The sequence below is a fragment of the Camponotus vicinus genome, unplaced genomic scaffold (assembly GCF_025532165.1).
Source record: "Camponotus vicinus isolate PSW18456_S1 unplaced genomic scaffold, iyCamVici1.0 SCAF_11, whole genome shotgun sequence".
NCBI classification, from domain to species: domain Eukaryota; kingdom Metazoa; phylum Arthropoda; class Insecta; order Hymenoptera; family Formicidae; genus Camponotus; species Camponotus vicinus.
In genome coordinates, this window is record NW_028141947.1 from 9,322,906 (window position 1) to 9,341,436 (window position 18,531).

The 18,531-nt window shown below is 40.7% G+C and overlaps 1 protein-coding gene across 8 annotated transcripts in view; it reads right to left on the reverse strand.

The window, feature by feature from the left end:
* Positions 1 to 18,384, reverse strand: part of Tay (tay bridge kinase) — a 28,282-nt gene extending 9,898 nt beyond the window's left edge. For 6 of the 8 annotated variants that reach the window (XM_083082101.1, XM_083082104.1, XM_083082103.1 and 3 more), the window contains exons 1-2: positions 17,053 to 18,187; positions 15,568 to 15,983 (exon numbers count right to left, since the gene is read on the reverse strand). In XM_083082101.1, coding sequence (XP_082938227.1) covers positions 15,568 to 15,983; positions 17,053 to 17,140 — 504 coding nt within the window. In that variant the 5' untranslated portion in view covers positions 17,141 to 18,187. Of the gene's footprint in view, positions 1 to 15,567; positions 18,188 to 18,222 lie in introns of those variants that run through there. The other 2 variants (XM_083082105.1, XM_083082106.1) reach the window with 2 other exon arrangements.
* Between the last annotated feature and the right edge of the window lie 147 nt (positions 18,385 to 18,531).

Here is an 18,531-nt window from a genome sequence, read left to right on the forward strand (position 1 = left end):
GATCGAGGGGCTAAGATGAGCTGAATCTCGCTTGTTCGCGCAAGATTTGCACCCGAAGAAGCGAGGAACGCGGCGCGCCTGAAGAGAGCGAACGAAGTAGAAGCGCTCGCGCAGAGGCATAGGCACGGTAAGCGAAGTTCCTCGACACGACGCGAACCGGTGCGGAGGGAAGGTCGTTCTCTCGGACGCGCGGACGTTCCACCGAGCCGGACGAGCGTGCGTTGCATTCGGCTACTAAAGTCGTCCGGCCGCGCTCGCAACGTTGCCGGCGCGGGCGTCCCGTTCCGTTCGTTTCGTATGTTGACACGACCGGGCTCCGCTCTAATCAGTTGCCCGTCGCACATATACCCTCGCCGCGACATTGGCTGCGTTCAGCAGAAAAAGCTGCTTTCCAACTGTTGTAAAATTCGTGAATCTGATTGGTGTATATGCTCTTAGATTCAGTCAAAATTAAGAGCATACACCAATCAGGCTCACGAATTTTACAACAGTTGCAAAGCAGCTTTTTCTGCTGAACGCAGCCATTAATACGCTCTCGTGTACACACGGAGGTATAACAGGGTATACGTCGACGCGCATTTACTCGTGAAACGCCGTTAATGCACTCGCAGGACCGGGATGCCGGTGATGCATCCTGCGTGCAATGGCCAATCTTGTCGAGAGCGAGGAAGATAAGGATCGATCGATCGTTAAATCGAGTGCGGAAATTCATGAACCAGCAAAAATGACGATTTCCCTACAGACGTGTCTTTCGTTGGCTTCTTACGCTCTTCGAACGTCCCGTTGGTCTAATGCGCACAGTATGTCCATGTTACATTGCAGCAATATTGCTGCAATGTAACAACAATAGTCTGTGCTGTACGGGATAATATAAAATCGATTTTCTTATATTTAAACGTTTATCGATGAAGTAAAAGCGCGGCTATACTATAGATAATACGAAGTTACAAGAGGTCATTCACCTGGAGCGTTAAAATTGCTAAGCTTGATTGCAGAAATATATTATATACCTTAATTTATACCTTAATATATACCTTAATTTGGTGCAAATTAAATTATTTACGTACGAAATAAATATGCATAAATTATGCGACATGACACGCGAGTTTAAAATTCAACTTTTTATTTTCACGTTTGTATATTCATTTTTATCTCGGTGTATAGTAGAAAAGTACAACCATGAATTTTATAGATTTAAAATTACGTTGTTGATGTAGACAACTTTTTTTTTGGCGCGAGCGGGTTTTTACGATCTTACCTACTTTTCCATTTAAGCGTTAATGAAATCATTACCATTAATAACGGTGTTTGAGCAAAATGTCGTATAAATAAAATATAAATATAAATTCTCTGTGTACACTTTGACGGATCAAAACATACGCGATTCGATAAGTGTATGAAAGGATATATCTGGCTTTAAATCTTATTAAAGTAAATAGGTTTGTTTCTGCCGAGTAAAACTTGAAACGAAACAATCCGTCCAATTATTATATTTCTGCAGCTACTAAATTACATACGCCGTTATAATCTTGCAAAAATCGTGATAAAAAATGATGGTCGTGCAAATTTCAAATGTATAATTGTTCAAATAATTATTACATATTTCCAACCATTTTAATAATTTTTACAGTGCTCTCATGCTTAAAAAAAATTGAATCCACTCGTTTACTGATACTGACAGAAGCTAGATTGCACGCCTGGGCGAGAAGGATTTTCCGGAAGAGCGAGCAAGATAAATCACTCGATAACGCGCAGCTTATAACGAGCGTTAAATTTGACAACAACATTTTCCTTTTTGCCTCCGCGTCATAACTCGTGTGTTCGTTCACCGTTAAAGATTCCGCACAACATACGCTGACTTTTCCCGGCGAGTGGCTACGGGGAGGGCAGACGGGAAGAGGGGGAGGTGTGATGCGCGGACATATGGTTTGACAAAGATTTTCGGCCGTTTGCCAGCGCCGGGAATTGACGTAGCGGTGAACGGCGCCTGGCGATCGTCCAAAGTTATATGAAGGTAAACACGTATCATCGCGAGCATTGTTTGCACTCGCGGATTTACGGCAAAATCGTCGTGCCATATTTCCGCGGGTATGTGTGCGTGCGCGCTCGCCCACGCACACACGCGCACACGATCCGTTCATTAGAGACGCACGTCATTAAGCGCGCCCGCTAAAATGCGGCGAATAGCGGCGGTTAACGCGATGTGCGAACTCTTCGACAAGATGAGAGTCCCCTGACTCTCACCTCATTTAATCTCGTATCCTATAATAATCCTATAATAATAATGTATAGTGCGCATCGCGTCTACATGAAATCGTATTTGAAATTTGCAGATTCGCTATTATCTTTTACTCTAGCTCCTGCTCGTAATTGCAAATTTATGTATAACGTACTTTGTATATTCAAATCAGTCCTATCAATCTGAACGGTGTTACTCTCCTTCATCTCTCTCTTTCTAAATATTTAAAATATTGTATAAATATCTCGGTACAAAAATCCTATTTAAAATTTTGTGCCAAAATACAGTATTAAATTAAGAGAAAATGCTCAACTGTGCAGAGGATTTATTGATGAAATGAAAATTAATTTTTAATTTATAAAAGATTTTTATAAATTAAAAATTAATTTTCATTTCATCATCATATTTTGAAAACTATTGTTTCCAAATTAACGCTTTCAATTGATCAAACAATCCTGCCACAAATGGAGCACGAACTTATTATTCTTCCATATGACAAAAACAGATACATATGTATCGGAAGCACAAAATCACCTAGCAAAGATATTAGATCATCTGCGAGATATTTATCCGGTGCGAGAAGGCGCATTCGCTTGCGCGGGATAATAAACGAAAGACGGGTCGGATTGTTTGGCTTAGCCCGGCGGCTGAGCACGGCAGTGTGTTTAAAAATATTGTCAAGATATACCACCGAGGAATAACGTCCTCGGTGAAAAGAGATACGGCTCGTTTTCCGTCGCGGACGGGGAAAAGTTCTTATCGCGTCCCGATGCGTTTTTCGCGTTTAAAACGACGTAAACAGAGAAAGAGGAATGCGATTACGAGCGGCAGGGACGAGCTTTAATCCTACGTTGATTCAAACGAGAAAGCTGCGTTATTACTCAACTGATAAAATTATGTTGCATCTCCGTTAAAGTAGCGTAGCACAAGTTTGTTAATTGCCTCCGTATAATATCGCGCATTTATTAGTGGAGTTATTAGTACATATTAATTTTATTAATTTTATACATATTTTATTACACTTTGCTTCTTTTTTGTAAACTTAAGACTTAACTTTGCATAGGAAAGAATACAAGTGATTAGCACAAATATATATTTTCATATACATTGATTTATTATTTATTAATTGTATTATTATAAGTAACGAATAAAATTACGTTTTAAATTATTCCCACAAAGATTAAAAAGAGATGCGCAACCGAAAATAATATTTCGTAGGATAGATTACCTAATAGAAATTATGTAAAAAAGCGAAATTTCTGCTTGTCGGTTCATTAAAAAAAAAAAAAAAAAACATGTTTTATAACTCGTGTCTTTCCTGTTTCAAAAGTTGGACACCGCCTTTTATTGGACCTTTCGGTCCATTAAAAATGAAAAGCACGTCGTATTTTAGACACGTGCTCGTCCAGTTACGCCACTGGCCCGGTTGGTCGGATCGTCGGGCAATAAAGCATTTATCCCGACGTGGACGAAAAGAAAAGAAAAAAAGAAAGGACAGAGGGGGACGAACACAATGAGAGGGAAAGAAGGGGAGAAAAAAATAGCGGACCGACAAACCAGTAAAGAGATTTAGGTGCGAGAGGAGGCGGCGCGATAAAGTCTCTCCCGGGCGATTATTTCGCGCGCGCAAAAATCTTTGGGCCGATTTACATAGCCGCGAACCGCGGTAATTTGACCGGCTCGAGATATTATCGCGCTCTTATTTTACGATTCCTCGGTGCTCTCTCGTTCTCCTCCTCCCTCTCTCTCTTTTAAATCGTCGCGCCAGAGACGACGATTTGAAAATAAGTACTCCGCCATTATCCTCGCGCGTGCTACTCCATTCGCGCGACGTGTTCCTAATGTTTATTGCGGATAATGTTGCCGTTTGATCGCTTCCGCGTGCGAATAATCGCCCTTGGGTCGTACCGTCGCTTTTCCAGAGAAAATCCGCCGATCCTTGGATCTCTCCGATTCTTCGATCGTATCACAATGCGCAGCCGAGTAAAATTTTTAGATTAGACATATTGCCGATTATTTAAAAAAATGATAAAATATACAGGGTGTTTCTTAATAAGCGAAAAATTTTAGGAGATGATTCTTTGTCGAAAATTAAGGAGGTTTTTCATATAAACATTAAAAAGTTCTAATAAAAAATTGAATAGGGGTTGCTAGTTTCATCCCCTTATAATAATACGAGAGATTGAAAAAAATATCAATAAATAACCTTTTTACTAGTAGAAAATATCCATCTAATTTCATTTCTTTAACCTCCCTTAATTTTCGACAAAGAATCATTTCCTAAAATTTTTCGCACTTATTAAGAAACACCCTGTATAATGATAATTTGTCATCATTATAATTGTTTTTGATAACAGTTGTCGAGTTATGAAAAGACATGAGCGCGATATGAGAAATGTTTTATCGATATCAAAAATGTTTCAAGAATTATAATCTCCGTGTTTCTTTTCTTTGAAATGTTATCTCTTTTGGGAAATTTGGATTGATAACTATTGTCCTCAATATACATCTCACAATCATAAAACATGTTTGGAACATTCTTTTATGCGTCTTGTAGTAACAATGCTATTCAGAAAGATATCAATTTATCTTTGAAAAAAGTTGTTTCAATTCCTCTGAAAAGAGTGCATATGAAAGAATGCATATCTCTATCGTATCACGACATATCTGAGCTTCTTGTGTGAAAATCAGAGTAGTACATCTAAAATGGTTTTTCGTTAGACGAGCTTCTTTCTCGCAAAAGCGACCGCGATGTAAAGGTGGATGCGAGAGTAAAAGACGGACTTTCTTTCGTATCTCGAGGAATTACGGAGAAAAGTAGGTCACTTTTCATACAGGTGCGGACGACTCCTTTGTCGCCGGACATCGTCGATGCGATTCCCCATATCGATCACTAATCCGCGTGCGATTAAAAGCATTTTTTTCACCCTTTTCACACGAAAAATGTACGCGCGGAAAAAAAAACGCGTTACGATAACGTGCCATTTTTCATCCATATTATTCGCCTGGAGATAAATCGATATATTTTGTCAAATTAATGGAAATGTTTATTTCGTCATGCATACCTCGATATCATTTCGTTGATAATTAATCGCTGGTAATTATCAACGGATCTCATGTATTTGCCATCGGTACCGTTGAATCTCATTTATTTATCAGTATTAATAAGAGCTTTTGTATAATTAACTAAAAGCGATAAATGGGTAATGCAGTTTTTATTAATACTCTGCAGATTTTAAAGGATAATGATGTAGAAGCGAACACGGCCGAGTCGATCGAGTACATTTTGATTTATTATTAAAATATGCTACCTCGTTACATATTCATCATTGTATCGCGTAATTCACAGGATAATAGAATTATTCGTCGATGATAGCCAATTGCAATATATTACCTTTGAGTACCTAGGTGATTTTTATAAATTGCTCCCCGTAAAGTAATTCAAAGCGTATGCTTAATTATGCGATAATTAAGTTGCAACGCGTCACCCGATTGTTACCTCGTACGGCAATTAGTGGGCTGCCGATCGGTCGAGTTTATTATTTTTTAACGAACTGTGAATAAGCCGTAGCCCGATGCGCTCTCGAATTATTTCACCGAGTGGTCGAACAAAACGAAAAAAAAAAAAAAGTTATAAAACGTGAAAACAGAAGAGCAATAGATTCCGTTCGCGCAAAATAAAACCGTTCTATGCAATAATCTCTCTCAATGTTATTTCAACTGACGCTGAAACTGCATATGTATTTCAAATTATTACAAATCCCTGATAGTCTTTCAAGCTGAAAATAAATGGGCAAAAACGCAATCGATACGTATCAAAAAAATGTATAACGCATAAATAGATCGCATAACATTTATTTCTCGATGACATTGTGTCATAAACAAGTAATAATTATTATAACAAGTAATTTGTAAACTTATTATTACATAACAAGTAATAATAAGAATAATAATTTTCCTTTTAAAATGCTTCCCTGAAACAAGGAAACTAGCAAGTTCAATGTTGTAGATATCGAAAAATATCGCGTTTACTAAAATTACAGGAAAGCCAGCGATACGATTGCCATATTATATAACAAAATGTAACTCATATATAATGAAACATATAACAGGTAGAATATTTTACATGCGATATCCGCGATGCAAATAAAATAAATTATAAATTCCCTCATACACAAACGCAGACATAGACACATGTCATACATGCGTATTCAAAATTCCTATATTTCGCCGCAAAAATAAAATTCATATCTCGGTGCCGTAAACTTTTGAACGCGGTTGATTTCTCCGCTTTCTCTTTCATTCACGTCTCGCTCCCGACCTTTGCTAGAAATTCGCAACGCAGACTCCCGGGTTCGCATATATGCATATATCCGACTATATATGTTTTGACCGGGCGATCTCCGTTGACAGATCACGTGACAGAATTTGACCGACCTCGCTTCCCAACGCGTGCAACGCACAGCAGCAGCAGCAGCAGCAACTCTGATTTATTGAGTGGCGCACCGCTGCTGACCTCACTCTCTCGGCGCGGCTAACGACACCGCGAGCGAGCCCTCGGTATAATCTGGACCGAACGCCGGCGGTTTCGGCCGACGCGAAATTACGTTTCTCGGCCGACGAACTCGAGAGCTCCTCTTCCTCGCGCTCCTTCTCGCACCCTCTCGCGCTCTCGCGCACCGGGAAGACTCGTTCGGACGATATAAAAGTTTCGAGACACCCGGTCGTTGGCGAGAAAAAGCCGCGAGACACCGTTCGCCATCTCCCAGAAACGAGTACGTAATCCGAGGTGGTACATCGGGTCTTATCGCCGACCCTTTATCAGCGCGAATTAGCGGAAGGGGAGGCTCGGTATTTATTTTACATCGACCGCGCGAGATATTTGCATCCGTACGTGTATGACTGTTCGATTCGCAATTTATATGCATATTTTTTTACAACGTAGATAAAGTTTCATACTTTTTTTCTTTATCGAATTATAACAAAAAATACTATAATAAAGCAAGTGAGCTTTTCCAACGTTATTTTTATGTTTTATATTGCCTCTCGAAATACGAGAAATAATTCTAATATAGATCTGTTCTCTCCATTATTTTTTCTCGATGCAATGAGGAAAAATTATACATGCACATATTGATCTAAATCTGATTTGCTAAAAGGGACTGTATGATTACGTATCAAATTATATAATTCTCTTTGTACAACATTTATAACGTCCGTCGTCTACATCTCAATATCAGCAATGTTTATAATATTATAATAATTATATATAATTTGATATTTGATACAAGTCGCGATAATAAATGATCGATTGAATTATATCGTTAATTAAAATATTTTACGTTACACCCTAATCTCACTTTTTTATTGCTACCAATGAGACAATATCACTCGAAATTTATTTTATACAAATTAGAACGAATAATAAGTCATACTTAATAAGATTGCAACAGCCGTATCGGTGCTTCTTAGCTCATAATGCTGGCTCATTTATTACGTCGACGTGACACTCATTCCGAATTCAGGAGTGTGTGCGTCGACGATTATCGATCACCCGGCGCTTTAGGCTTTTTAATAGAAAAGCCATCTTTGGGATCGTCAACGAGGTCGATAATCAACGAGCTCGATATTTCGATCAACGTAAATGGACAATGACTCTCCGCGAGAGGAGAGTACGTTCTAATATAATGTAGTTTGCGGACAATTTAATAGGCAACGATAAGTCCGTTCCCCGTTAAACTATTCACAGAGCACGCCATTTATTGTTGGCTCTTTACGACGCGAAATCTTTTTAGCCCAATCGGTTATAAATAACTATTCCAATATTTCCCAAAGTGATCTTAGTATTTTTAAGTTTGTTATACGCATTTGTTATACAAAATGCAACGAAAATTACAATTAAATGTAGAAGGAAATAATCTTCGATGAAAAAATATATGGAGAGCGTGAAAACAGTTTTTGTTTGCATACGAGTCTACTTCCGGAAAAAAAGGGACATTAAAAATTCAATTCAATTTAGCCGATCTCGCCAGCAACCACTATTTTTCTCGTGGCTGTGCATATCGCGTGATTCGCTGATATTTTGTTGAAATAAATAAATTGACTCGAATAACATTGCTAAATCATAATAAACCATATGAAATATTATATGCAAATGCGAAAAAGGAAATATTGACTGTATCCCGCGTACATAATAATCGGAATTTATTAGAGGGGAGAAAAAGAAATCCATTAGTGGTGATTAGCAGGGAATCTGCGTGTGTGTTGTAGTAGCTCATATTTCCTGGACATAATCTGATCGCGAATAATAATTAATGAATGCTGTGATTTCATTACGCGCCTTAAAAAAAAAAAAAGTGTAGTTGCAAAATGTTTTGTAACTACGTTAAGCGTTAAATTGCATGTTATTAATCGCGGACATTTAATTAGCGAAGAGAGAGATACGTTGAAAATCGCAGCCGCGTTTACATTAAACCCGCGTAGAGTGGCTCCGGGCGTTGTTACAACATAATTACGCATGCACATATATTTCACGGCGATTTTAGCGCGCGCGTCGATACTTTTCCGAAAACGAAACGAGAAACGAAACGATCTTGTCACCGAGGAGGCCGACAGGTGACGAAATAAAATAAACGGAAAGGAATGACAGTTGAAAGACTGTTGTGAGAATCGGCGTCTGGCAGCGAGACCGGAGCACGCATTCCAGGATCGGCGATACCAAAAGGATCTGCCTCCTCTCCTGCCTCTCCACACGCGCCGACGACGATGGCAGAAGGACACGGTGGAAACGGGCGAAAACGCGCCTTTGACATCGGACGCGCCAAATGCAATCCGAACGACACTCCCGCCGAAACATTTCGCAAATCGGAGTCGAATGTTTAGCGGTGAGCAATTTCACTCGCTCAGACAAGGCCGTCTCGCTTTACTCGTACCAAATAAGAAAACCAAGGTCGCGCGCACCGATACGTTGTTTTTAACAGGCTCGAATTCCCTCTCGCCGTCTTATCCGAGAGACAGTGAGAATCGATCGTCGTTCCATCTCGGAGCATTCGCGATAACGAAGGATTAATATAAATAAATAATAAATAATAATAATAATAATAAATAATAATAACCCGAGAGAAAAGCGCGAAAAATATTTTCTATTAATTAGCGACAGATTACGGCGGTGCCTTTAATTAAGAAAATAAGAAAATAAAAACCGAAAGGATTTTTTCACCGCGTCTTTTGAACGTTTGAGACTTGATTTATGCCAAAATATTTATTCGGGAATGATGGAAAGACCCGTTTAGACGGTCCGCGTATTCCGTTTCGTCATTTGCGATAACAATAACATCGCATTTTACGCTTCAATGCTTTTAAAAGATACCGATTGTTTTTCAGCGCCAATATCGCAAGGATGTATAATGTGTTATAAAAATATTCCGTTATATTGCATATATATATATATATATATATATATATATATATGAAAAAGAAGTGTTCTCATATAAACCTCATATAAATAAACAAATTTTATTATTAAACCGACGAAAAATGACTGACGTTTTCCTTATAAAATTTATGAAATCAATCTACGTGTTTGCCAAAATGTCCTCAGATTATGCGCCAAAACGAAAATGAGCATTTCTGCGAATTAATATCCAAAAAATAAAGTAATGCTTTCTTATTTTTCTTTTAAATAATAATTATTGTTATTAAAATATTAATATATACGAATATATATGTATCTAATGGACTTGAATTTATTATTAATAATTATTTATTAATTATTTATGAATATTATTTCGATTTAATCTTGCACATGTAAAAAAGAAACGATCTTTTTATTAAACGAAGAATATATCGTAGATACCGATATCAACTGTATGCACTTATGTAATATAAGTGCCACGATTATATTACATTATCAAAAAACACAGAGCAGTCATAAAGAGAGACACGTGTCTGGCTTCGTCACTTTTGTCCTTCGATTGTGACACGAGTATAAACGACGGCATAAAGTAAAAGAAGCCACGAGGCGATAAATTCATGAAGTCGGTTGCATAAACAAGCATAGCGAGCGTAATGATTATGGTAATGAGCGGTTACCTATGGTGATACGTATTTTGCGGCCGTCTCGCAAAATGGTTGCCCGAAGATAAACTTCGCTTTTTCGCGAAATGAAAACAAACGCGAGAAAGGCCGGAAAACCGGTAGCTCGTGTGACGGAAGTTTGTCAGATATTGAATTAGCTTACAAAGCAGCGCGTGCGCGTATTACCCCAATGATTATCCTGATATTTGCGTAAGAAAGTTATCGATCTCGGGCAAGGATTTCCATATTTTTAATACATGAGAAAGTTTGTGAATAATTTCATGTAACGAAGATGTAACAACTTCTATCGAGAATGTATTTCGTACTTACTTAATATTTGAAATTCAATTAACGATGAAGTCAGTGGAGCTAACTTTATCTCTGAATATTTCGGGTATATAAAATCTTTCTGCGGGAGAGAAATTTTTGCGTTATTGCGATCGAATGGAGCTTCGTTTCACAGATTTCGCGATCCCGTGTTATTTGGAAAATGACGTATCGACACTATGCGTTATTTAGAGAGTACAATATATGCTATAAATGCGGATTATACTTTTATTGCTATAGTGACACACATGAAAACAGAATAGATGCGTAAATCGCTGGGATCGAGAGACTGAAGGGTTGCAACAGGCGAGCCACCTGCAGATTCAAGCCGGCTGCACGGATATTGTCGTCGTAAATACGGGGTAACCTTGATAAATAAACTATGATGTTACATCGATACGCATAAAGATCCTTATATCCTTTCGTTTTATTAAGTAAAAAAGACGAGACAAAATCGATAAAGTCCACATCGTGCCGCATATCACACTAAAATCGCACCAGGCTTTGAACATGGTTTACTTTGGAAATATGTGTGTGTGTGTGTGTGTTTACTAAGTCGAGAAATAAGCATCTATAACCTTTGCAACGATAACTACATAATTATTAATTTGCAAAGCAAATCGTCGTTTATAGATCGATATCAAAAACTGCATAGTTTTACTTTTTATTCCAACAAATAATGATAGAAAATTAGAATAATTAAGGAATATATGGAAGCTTAATTATATTTTATTTGTAATGTAATCATTTCAAGGAAATATATATTTAGAAATAGAATAATTAATATTGTGTAATTACTTAATTTTAAAATGTTTGAATTTTATCAAACGAAATATATAAAATCTTACGTAAAGGAAATAGATTTCACACAAGTAAATATTAAATCTCTCTTTGATAATGCAGATTCATACAGATAGAAATCAACAGATATTCATTCGAAATAATATCGCAAGTAATTATCTTGAATGTAATTTTGCATCGCGAAGATTAAATTTATTTAAATTTTTACGAATTTGTATTGTGTCAATCTCTTTAATAAAGGGGCGACAATCGGAGACACACCCGACAGACAATAAAAGGTAACGATTAACTTTCTGGCCGCGTTAAATCACGATAAAAGCGTGTAATTGTGCGGCGTGTCTTCGAGTTAATTTGCGGATTTAAAACGCGACGCGTCGCGTTGTATCAAGTTTTTACAGCGAGAAATAATAATTTCGAGCACGCGTACATATAGATAAATCACAAAGATGCAATGTGCAATTAACAACATGACTTGGAATCAGCTGTCATGCAACGCGCCGTAAAACCGCAAAAATAGAAAGTTATGAGCGAGGCGTTAATTCATTTTCTTCTCGCCGCTCTTTATGATCAATTCGCAAATAAAAAGCACCAATGACGAGATGACCTTAATGTAGGGCTAACGTGCGAGAATTCATATGCGATGAATGCAAGATCAATTACGTTTACTTGCAATGGAAAAAACAAACTTTTTATTAATCATTACTGCTCCCTTTTAATTATATATAAAGACAAGTTTTTTGTTGAAATACTTATTTCTTTCATAAATTAATATTAATGACACTAATAAAAGCTAAGAGATTAAATCCTTAGTCATTATCGATGCGATGTAAAAAAGTGAATCGCTAATTAGAATTAGATGATCGAAACAGTGGATGCAGAACGATGCGGCTCAATGCCAGCGAATTTAGAGCAAGAGGAGAGAATCAAATATCTCGCGATATATCAAAGGTTAGGCAAAGTGCACACTCGAGAGTTTTATTATCGAGGATCGCTCTCGGAGAAAACTCTCAATTAGACACTCATTAAGTGTCGCTCTCAATGTACGATGGAAATTTTACTGTCGAGGATTGCTTGCAGAGAATAAAATTTTCAAGAGCTACTCCGGATGACGTATACACCGATGAGTTTTATTATAGCGATGAATCGTATTTGTCGCAATAATCTAATTAATTTTTAAGCAAGCAGCAAGAAAGAACAAAGCGTCCAGTTTTATTTCTACGCCAAATAATTTTACGAGATTTATTTTTATTATCTGCAAAGTTTTTTAAACGTTTATAAAAAATTGATTCGGTCTGATTATTAAATAAGATTGGATTCTAAGATTGTGAAAAATTGTTTTGTAAAAAAGTATATATATTTTATAAATAATATAATAGAAAGGAATATATATATATATATATATATATATATATATATATATATATATATGTGTGTGAAGGAATATTAATAATACACACGTGTCGCAATATTTACAAGGTCGCAATTCGTTATGATGCAAATTTATGTCAATAAGCGAAAAAATAAGCATCGCGAACAATTTACGATATCTCTTATCGACGAGCTCTTGCGAGCTTACTTATCTGTCCTCGAAACATATCTAGAGTATATTCGAGTAATTTCCGTCTTAAATCAGTTGTATCTTTGTTATGACCAAGTAACACTTGTTAGATTCTTAATCGAATTTTCGATTATATTAATTCTCTTATAAAGTTTTCGTTTGTTAAACTTTTCATATTAGAAGATATCGTTATTGTATGCATTCCAATGAATACAGATTAATCCTCATATTATATTATTTTAATATAGCATAAAATAATTTGTATACACGGACTAGATTAACAGTAGGATTTTAGAGATAATATGCTCTCGTATTTAAAAAAGCAGCTTCCACAAATTTTGACTTTCCAGCTCCGTTTACCTTTTAACACTTGTATGTAGGTTTATATAAAGAGGGAAATTTTCCCTCTTTATATAAACGGAGAAAAGTGCGTGATGGAGAAAAAAAATGTGTGCTCGGTACATATTATGCGGAGTTAAAGCGCGAGTAAAATTCGGATTTCTCTCACGCGGCAAACAAATTTTCATCTCGCTGTTCGTTCGCGCGAGATCCCCGCGAGTCTGCGTCGCGAATACCGTTACACGCCGCAAAGAAATGGTCAGTACGTGCATTACAGCGATGTGCGATCCGCGATGAAGGAGAGAGGCCGCGAGAGGAGATGACGATCAGCCGTTATCAGCTGCCGATATCGCGCGTTCCAAAGGCCGGTTGCACCTAACCATTCGATTCGGTTTCACTCCAACCACGATCGGAACCGCACGAATGACCAAGGTTTATCAGAGCCAACGGCGTATTTTCGTAATTCGCTGATTGGAGGGAGGAGTATCTCGGGCTGTGTTCGGAAAATAAAATGGCTGTGATATTAATCTGATATAAACCGCTTATCGCAATATAAAAGCAGGCGTCCTCTCTCTCTCTTTCTCTCTATTTTTTTCTCTCTCCTTCGTTCAGCACGCATGGTTTGTGAATTTATATTCTTTCCTGTTTGTTTTCGGGCCAGAGCTTCTCAAACTTTCCCCGGTTTTAATATACGATACGTATGTATGCATTTTGCGGCGACGAATCATTTTTTTTTTTTCGTACATCTTTCACGATTGCTCGAAATTAAATTTTATGCGATTGGAAGCATTGTTTTTATTTGTTTTAGATAACGATGCAATAATTGTTGCGTTTGTATTTTGTATTTTCGGAATTTGCGGAACTCGGTTTGAGAACCACTGATCTGTTCTGTCAATATTTTGCAAGAACTTAATTTATGTTATCTCAACTCACTAAAAATAACGATTGATCATTATTTCCCAATCAACTTTATATTACTTCGTATGAACCTATCTATTCGAATGAATTTGATAAAATTTATCGAGAGAGTACTGCGTTTTCTTTAACAGAATTTCTCTTTAAAAATCGTAAAATAAATAAACCCTTTCTTATCGTACATATTAATTAAATTATTCCCTCTTTACAATCGAAACGTAAAAATGCAAGAAATCATTAGGTAGCCATTAGCAGAATGATAATCCATTATCAAGTGTATCATCATATCTTTTCAATGCCCCATAATTAATAGTAAACACGATTTGTCGAAAATGACTCAACAACTAATCATAAATAACCGTAAGTACATAACCGTAAATGATAATGTAGTCAAATATTAAGGTAAAATAACGTGATGATCTATTCAACAACAATAAAATTTCGCTTTTTATCAATCGACAAGCATATTAACTAGACAGGACGACAAACTTAACACATGGAGTATTGGACGCAATGGGTCTGTTTTCTTTCAATCACATTAACTGACACCATGCTGTGAAGGGTAGTCAAAGAAGATAATTTCCTTTTTTCCTCGGCAAAAAATTGGAAATTTTCAGAATTTCAGTTCTCTCGTCCCTTTAGATTTATATCAAAATTATATAAAATGCTTTATAAAATGAAAATTTTGATTTAATATATTTCGAAGAGTAATTCCATATCGATATTAAGTACTTTTCGTGTTACTTTATGTTAGAATGAACATGTAATAAACTTGATATGCGTGACTAATGAACAAAACCAGGTTAATTCAAGAATAATGTTTCAGAATGTAGGTCTAGTGCTCGAAATCCAAAGATCAAATTTAATTTGAACTTTATACAGTTGATATAATTCCGTATAATTTAAATTCAAAAGAAAATTGACTCGCAAATAACTGAATGCTTTTCTTGAACCCTCCTTATGTCTGCATTTTGTAAGCAGTTGAAACTTTGCATTTCTGCTTGTAAATCGAGTGACCATTGATATCCCTTCGAGTGTTGCACAAATTGTCTTTGCATTTCTGCTTCGAATCGTACTCAACCAAGCGATTTTTTCGCATCCGGATATCTTTGTTCTAGTCTCGACTCGGGAGAAAAAATATCAATAGATTCAAAACAAACGTAGCAAACAAAAGCACCGTCCGTACACACACTTTGGATGACGTTAGGTAACCGAACGACATTGCGGGAATCAAAAGTACACAAAGATAATCGAATAAGATAAAAAAAGAAATAAAAAGGAAGAAAGAAAAGACGCGGAAACGGTCTCTCACCTCGAGATCCTCGTACGTGCGGAAAGCGAGGATAGCGAATCCGTCGATAATGTCCTCCTCGAAGGGTGGCTCCTTTTGGTTGGCGGCCGCGAGGGAAGACTTCTTGCGAGGCCTCGGGGGTCGCGGTGGCCTGGGCGGCCGCGAGTGTCCGTCCCGCGGATGACCGGTCTTGGCACCGAGGCCACCGCCGCCGCCGGCGGGGTCCTCGTCCTCGCCGCTGTGGCTGTCCTCCTCGTCGTTCGGCGGCCGTTGCCGCGACTGCTGCGACTGTTGCTGCTGCTGTTGCTGTTGCTTCGCGGTGGCCAGGCTCTCCCTCTGCGCCAGCATGCGCTGCGCCCGCTCCCGTCGTCGGTTCTTCTGGCTACGCTGCTTCGCCTCGATCTCCATCTTCGCGCGACCACCTCCTTGGCACTTCACTGAAACGTCCGATATCTTGTAGCCGATATCTCCGATATCACCCGCGGCGCGGCCTCGTGGTCAACGTAGACGTAGACGTAGGACGACGCGGAGGAAGGTGACGCACGGGACGACGACAAAGGCAGTACAAGAGCAGACGACAGCAACGATGATCGTAGCAGCGTTCTCGTCGTGCATTCTATGGTCGTCTCGACCGATGGCAAGAGAGCGGAGAGGGAGCGAGAGAAAGAAAAGCGAGACGGGGAGAGAGAGGGAGAGAAGACGGGGGAAGGACGAGAGGAGGGCGAGGGAAGAAAGGAAGACGAGGGGACGCAGAGTATTAGAGGAACGAGCAAAGGCGAGTAGGTAGGAAGAGAAGCGAACAGGGGAATGAACAGGGCAGAGAGAAAGAGAAAGACAGAGGGAGAGAGAGAGAGAGAGCGCGCACTACACTGCCTCGGGATACGCACTCGTGAGACGACTTACTGTCGGCATGCACTCTGTCGTACGTATGTACACACGCTGGCCTCCGCGATACTCCTTTCCTGCGCCCGTCCAACGAGTTCTTCTCGACGCGATGCGTGGCCGCGATACCGCCAGCACGAGAGAGGCCGCGATGTCACATCGATCGTGCGCGCTGGTCGAAGAAGAGTCCCGGATGCGTGTGGCGAGGAAGCACGCGAGAAACACGCACGCAGAGACGAGATAGAGATAGAGATAGAGAGAGAGAGAGAGAGAGAGAGAGAAAGAGACAGACAGATGGACAGGGAGATAGAGATAGAGAGAGAGAGAGACACACACACACACACCGAGATGGAGCACTTTGCGGACGAGACGGTCGCCCAAGATCGGCGAGTACACACTCGGAGTACCAACGTGCACGTAAGAAGGCTGGAGTAGTGGACGCGCACCACCGTTGACACACGCACGCACGCACACACGCGCACGCACGCGCTATTTAACGTCCGACGGTTTTGCTATATCTCTCTCCTCTCCTTCGCTATACTCGCACAATCGCGAATCACGGGCACGCACGAAGCACGAGAGGCTCGGGAAGCTCGCGGCGCACGGCGGGGTGATTGATCATACGTTCCGTCTCCCGTTCCGTCTTCCTTCCGTTGGTCGTCGCAGCCGTCGTCCACGTTGCAATTGTGGTCGCGCGCGCTACCGTTATCATCCTCCTCGCGTTATCGTCACGATCACGTCCCTCTTCCTCCTTCTTCCACTCCACCGCCTCCTCCTTCCCCGCCTCCTCGCTTCCTCCTCTTCCTCCTCGCCACCGTTGTCGTCGCCGTCGACGTTCGTTGGCGAGACGACGTTGGCGTCGTCCACCACCTCCAGCACTGCCACTCCGTCGTTGTCTCGTCCCCGCGACGTCACGTCGTCTCTCGCAACGTCTCGAATCGGCAGCGCACCGCCTTAACGTGTGCGGGGCAGCGCGTCTTGCGCGTACATGCGTGCGTGCGTTGATCCGTCCGTCCGTCTGGTCGGTCGGCTGGCTGGTCGGTTGGCTGGCGCAGCGCCGCGCTTATCGTTGTCGTCGCGGCACGGCGGTGCCTCCGCGATCTGCCGTTGTCAGATGCATCCCGCGACGAATGCACGTAGCGCACCGATTGTTTAGAATGGCGGATCGAACGGGCACGCACGGTTGCCGCATCGTGCGGTGTGGAAAAATGGCCGCGCCGAGAGACCTGCCAGCGGGATCCGCTCCCGTCTCCTCTACCTCGGTCTACCTGACTGACTGACTGACTGACTGTCCACTTGTCTTTCCTGCGTACTCCGTCCCGAGGCTCTCTCGTACCGCGAGAGAGGAAGAGGGAGGGAGGGAGGGAGGGAGAGAGAGAGAGAGCGCGCGCGTACACACGGCGCACGACGACCAACGTCCTAATGTCACGGGACGGTGACGCGTGACGTACGCCGTCGTTGACGCATATTACACGTCGCCCTGGCACGTACTACACGTTTGATACACCGGGGTTAATATCCGAGAGGGACGAATAGCTAGAAAGAGACGGAGAGAGAGAGAGAGAGAGCGAGCGAGAGTGACAGGAGTGCGGGGGAGAGGGGACGGGACAGAGACGAAGCGAGAAAGCCGCGGTCCACGGCGAAAGGCACACGCCCCGAATTACGCGCGAACGACGCGATCTCGCCGCCGATTCCGTCCGCCGTCGACGCTACGCATTCCTGTCATTCCGCCTGACGGCGCCTAGAGTCTCGTCTCTGTCGCGCCACCGGCCGCTGCGAGAGAATATGGCGTACTTTTACCCTATACGGGCCTCCGCACATACGGCTCTACGTGGACGCGCGGATGCAGAAACGGAGAATCGCGTTCGCTAGTGTAGTGCGTTCCCTCGCCTCTGGGGTCGTGCCTCTCGTTTCGGAGCGTTGCCTCGGCTCTCCTCGCTTTCTCTCTCCCTCTCTCTGGCTGCGACTCCTCTTTACCTCGTTGACGAGCCCTCCTCTCTCCTCTGTCATTTCTCCTCGACTGGACGCGACTAGGTACTTTTCGTTTCCTCCCTAGAAGAGCGCCCCGAGTCGACCATGCTGCGACGCGTGGCGCCCTCTACG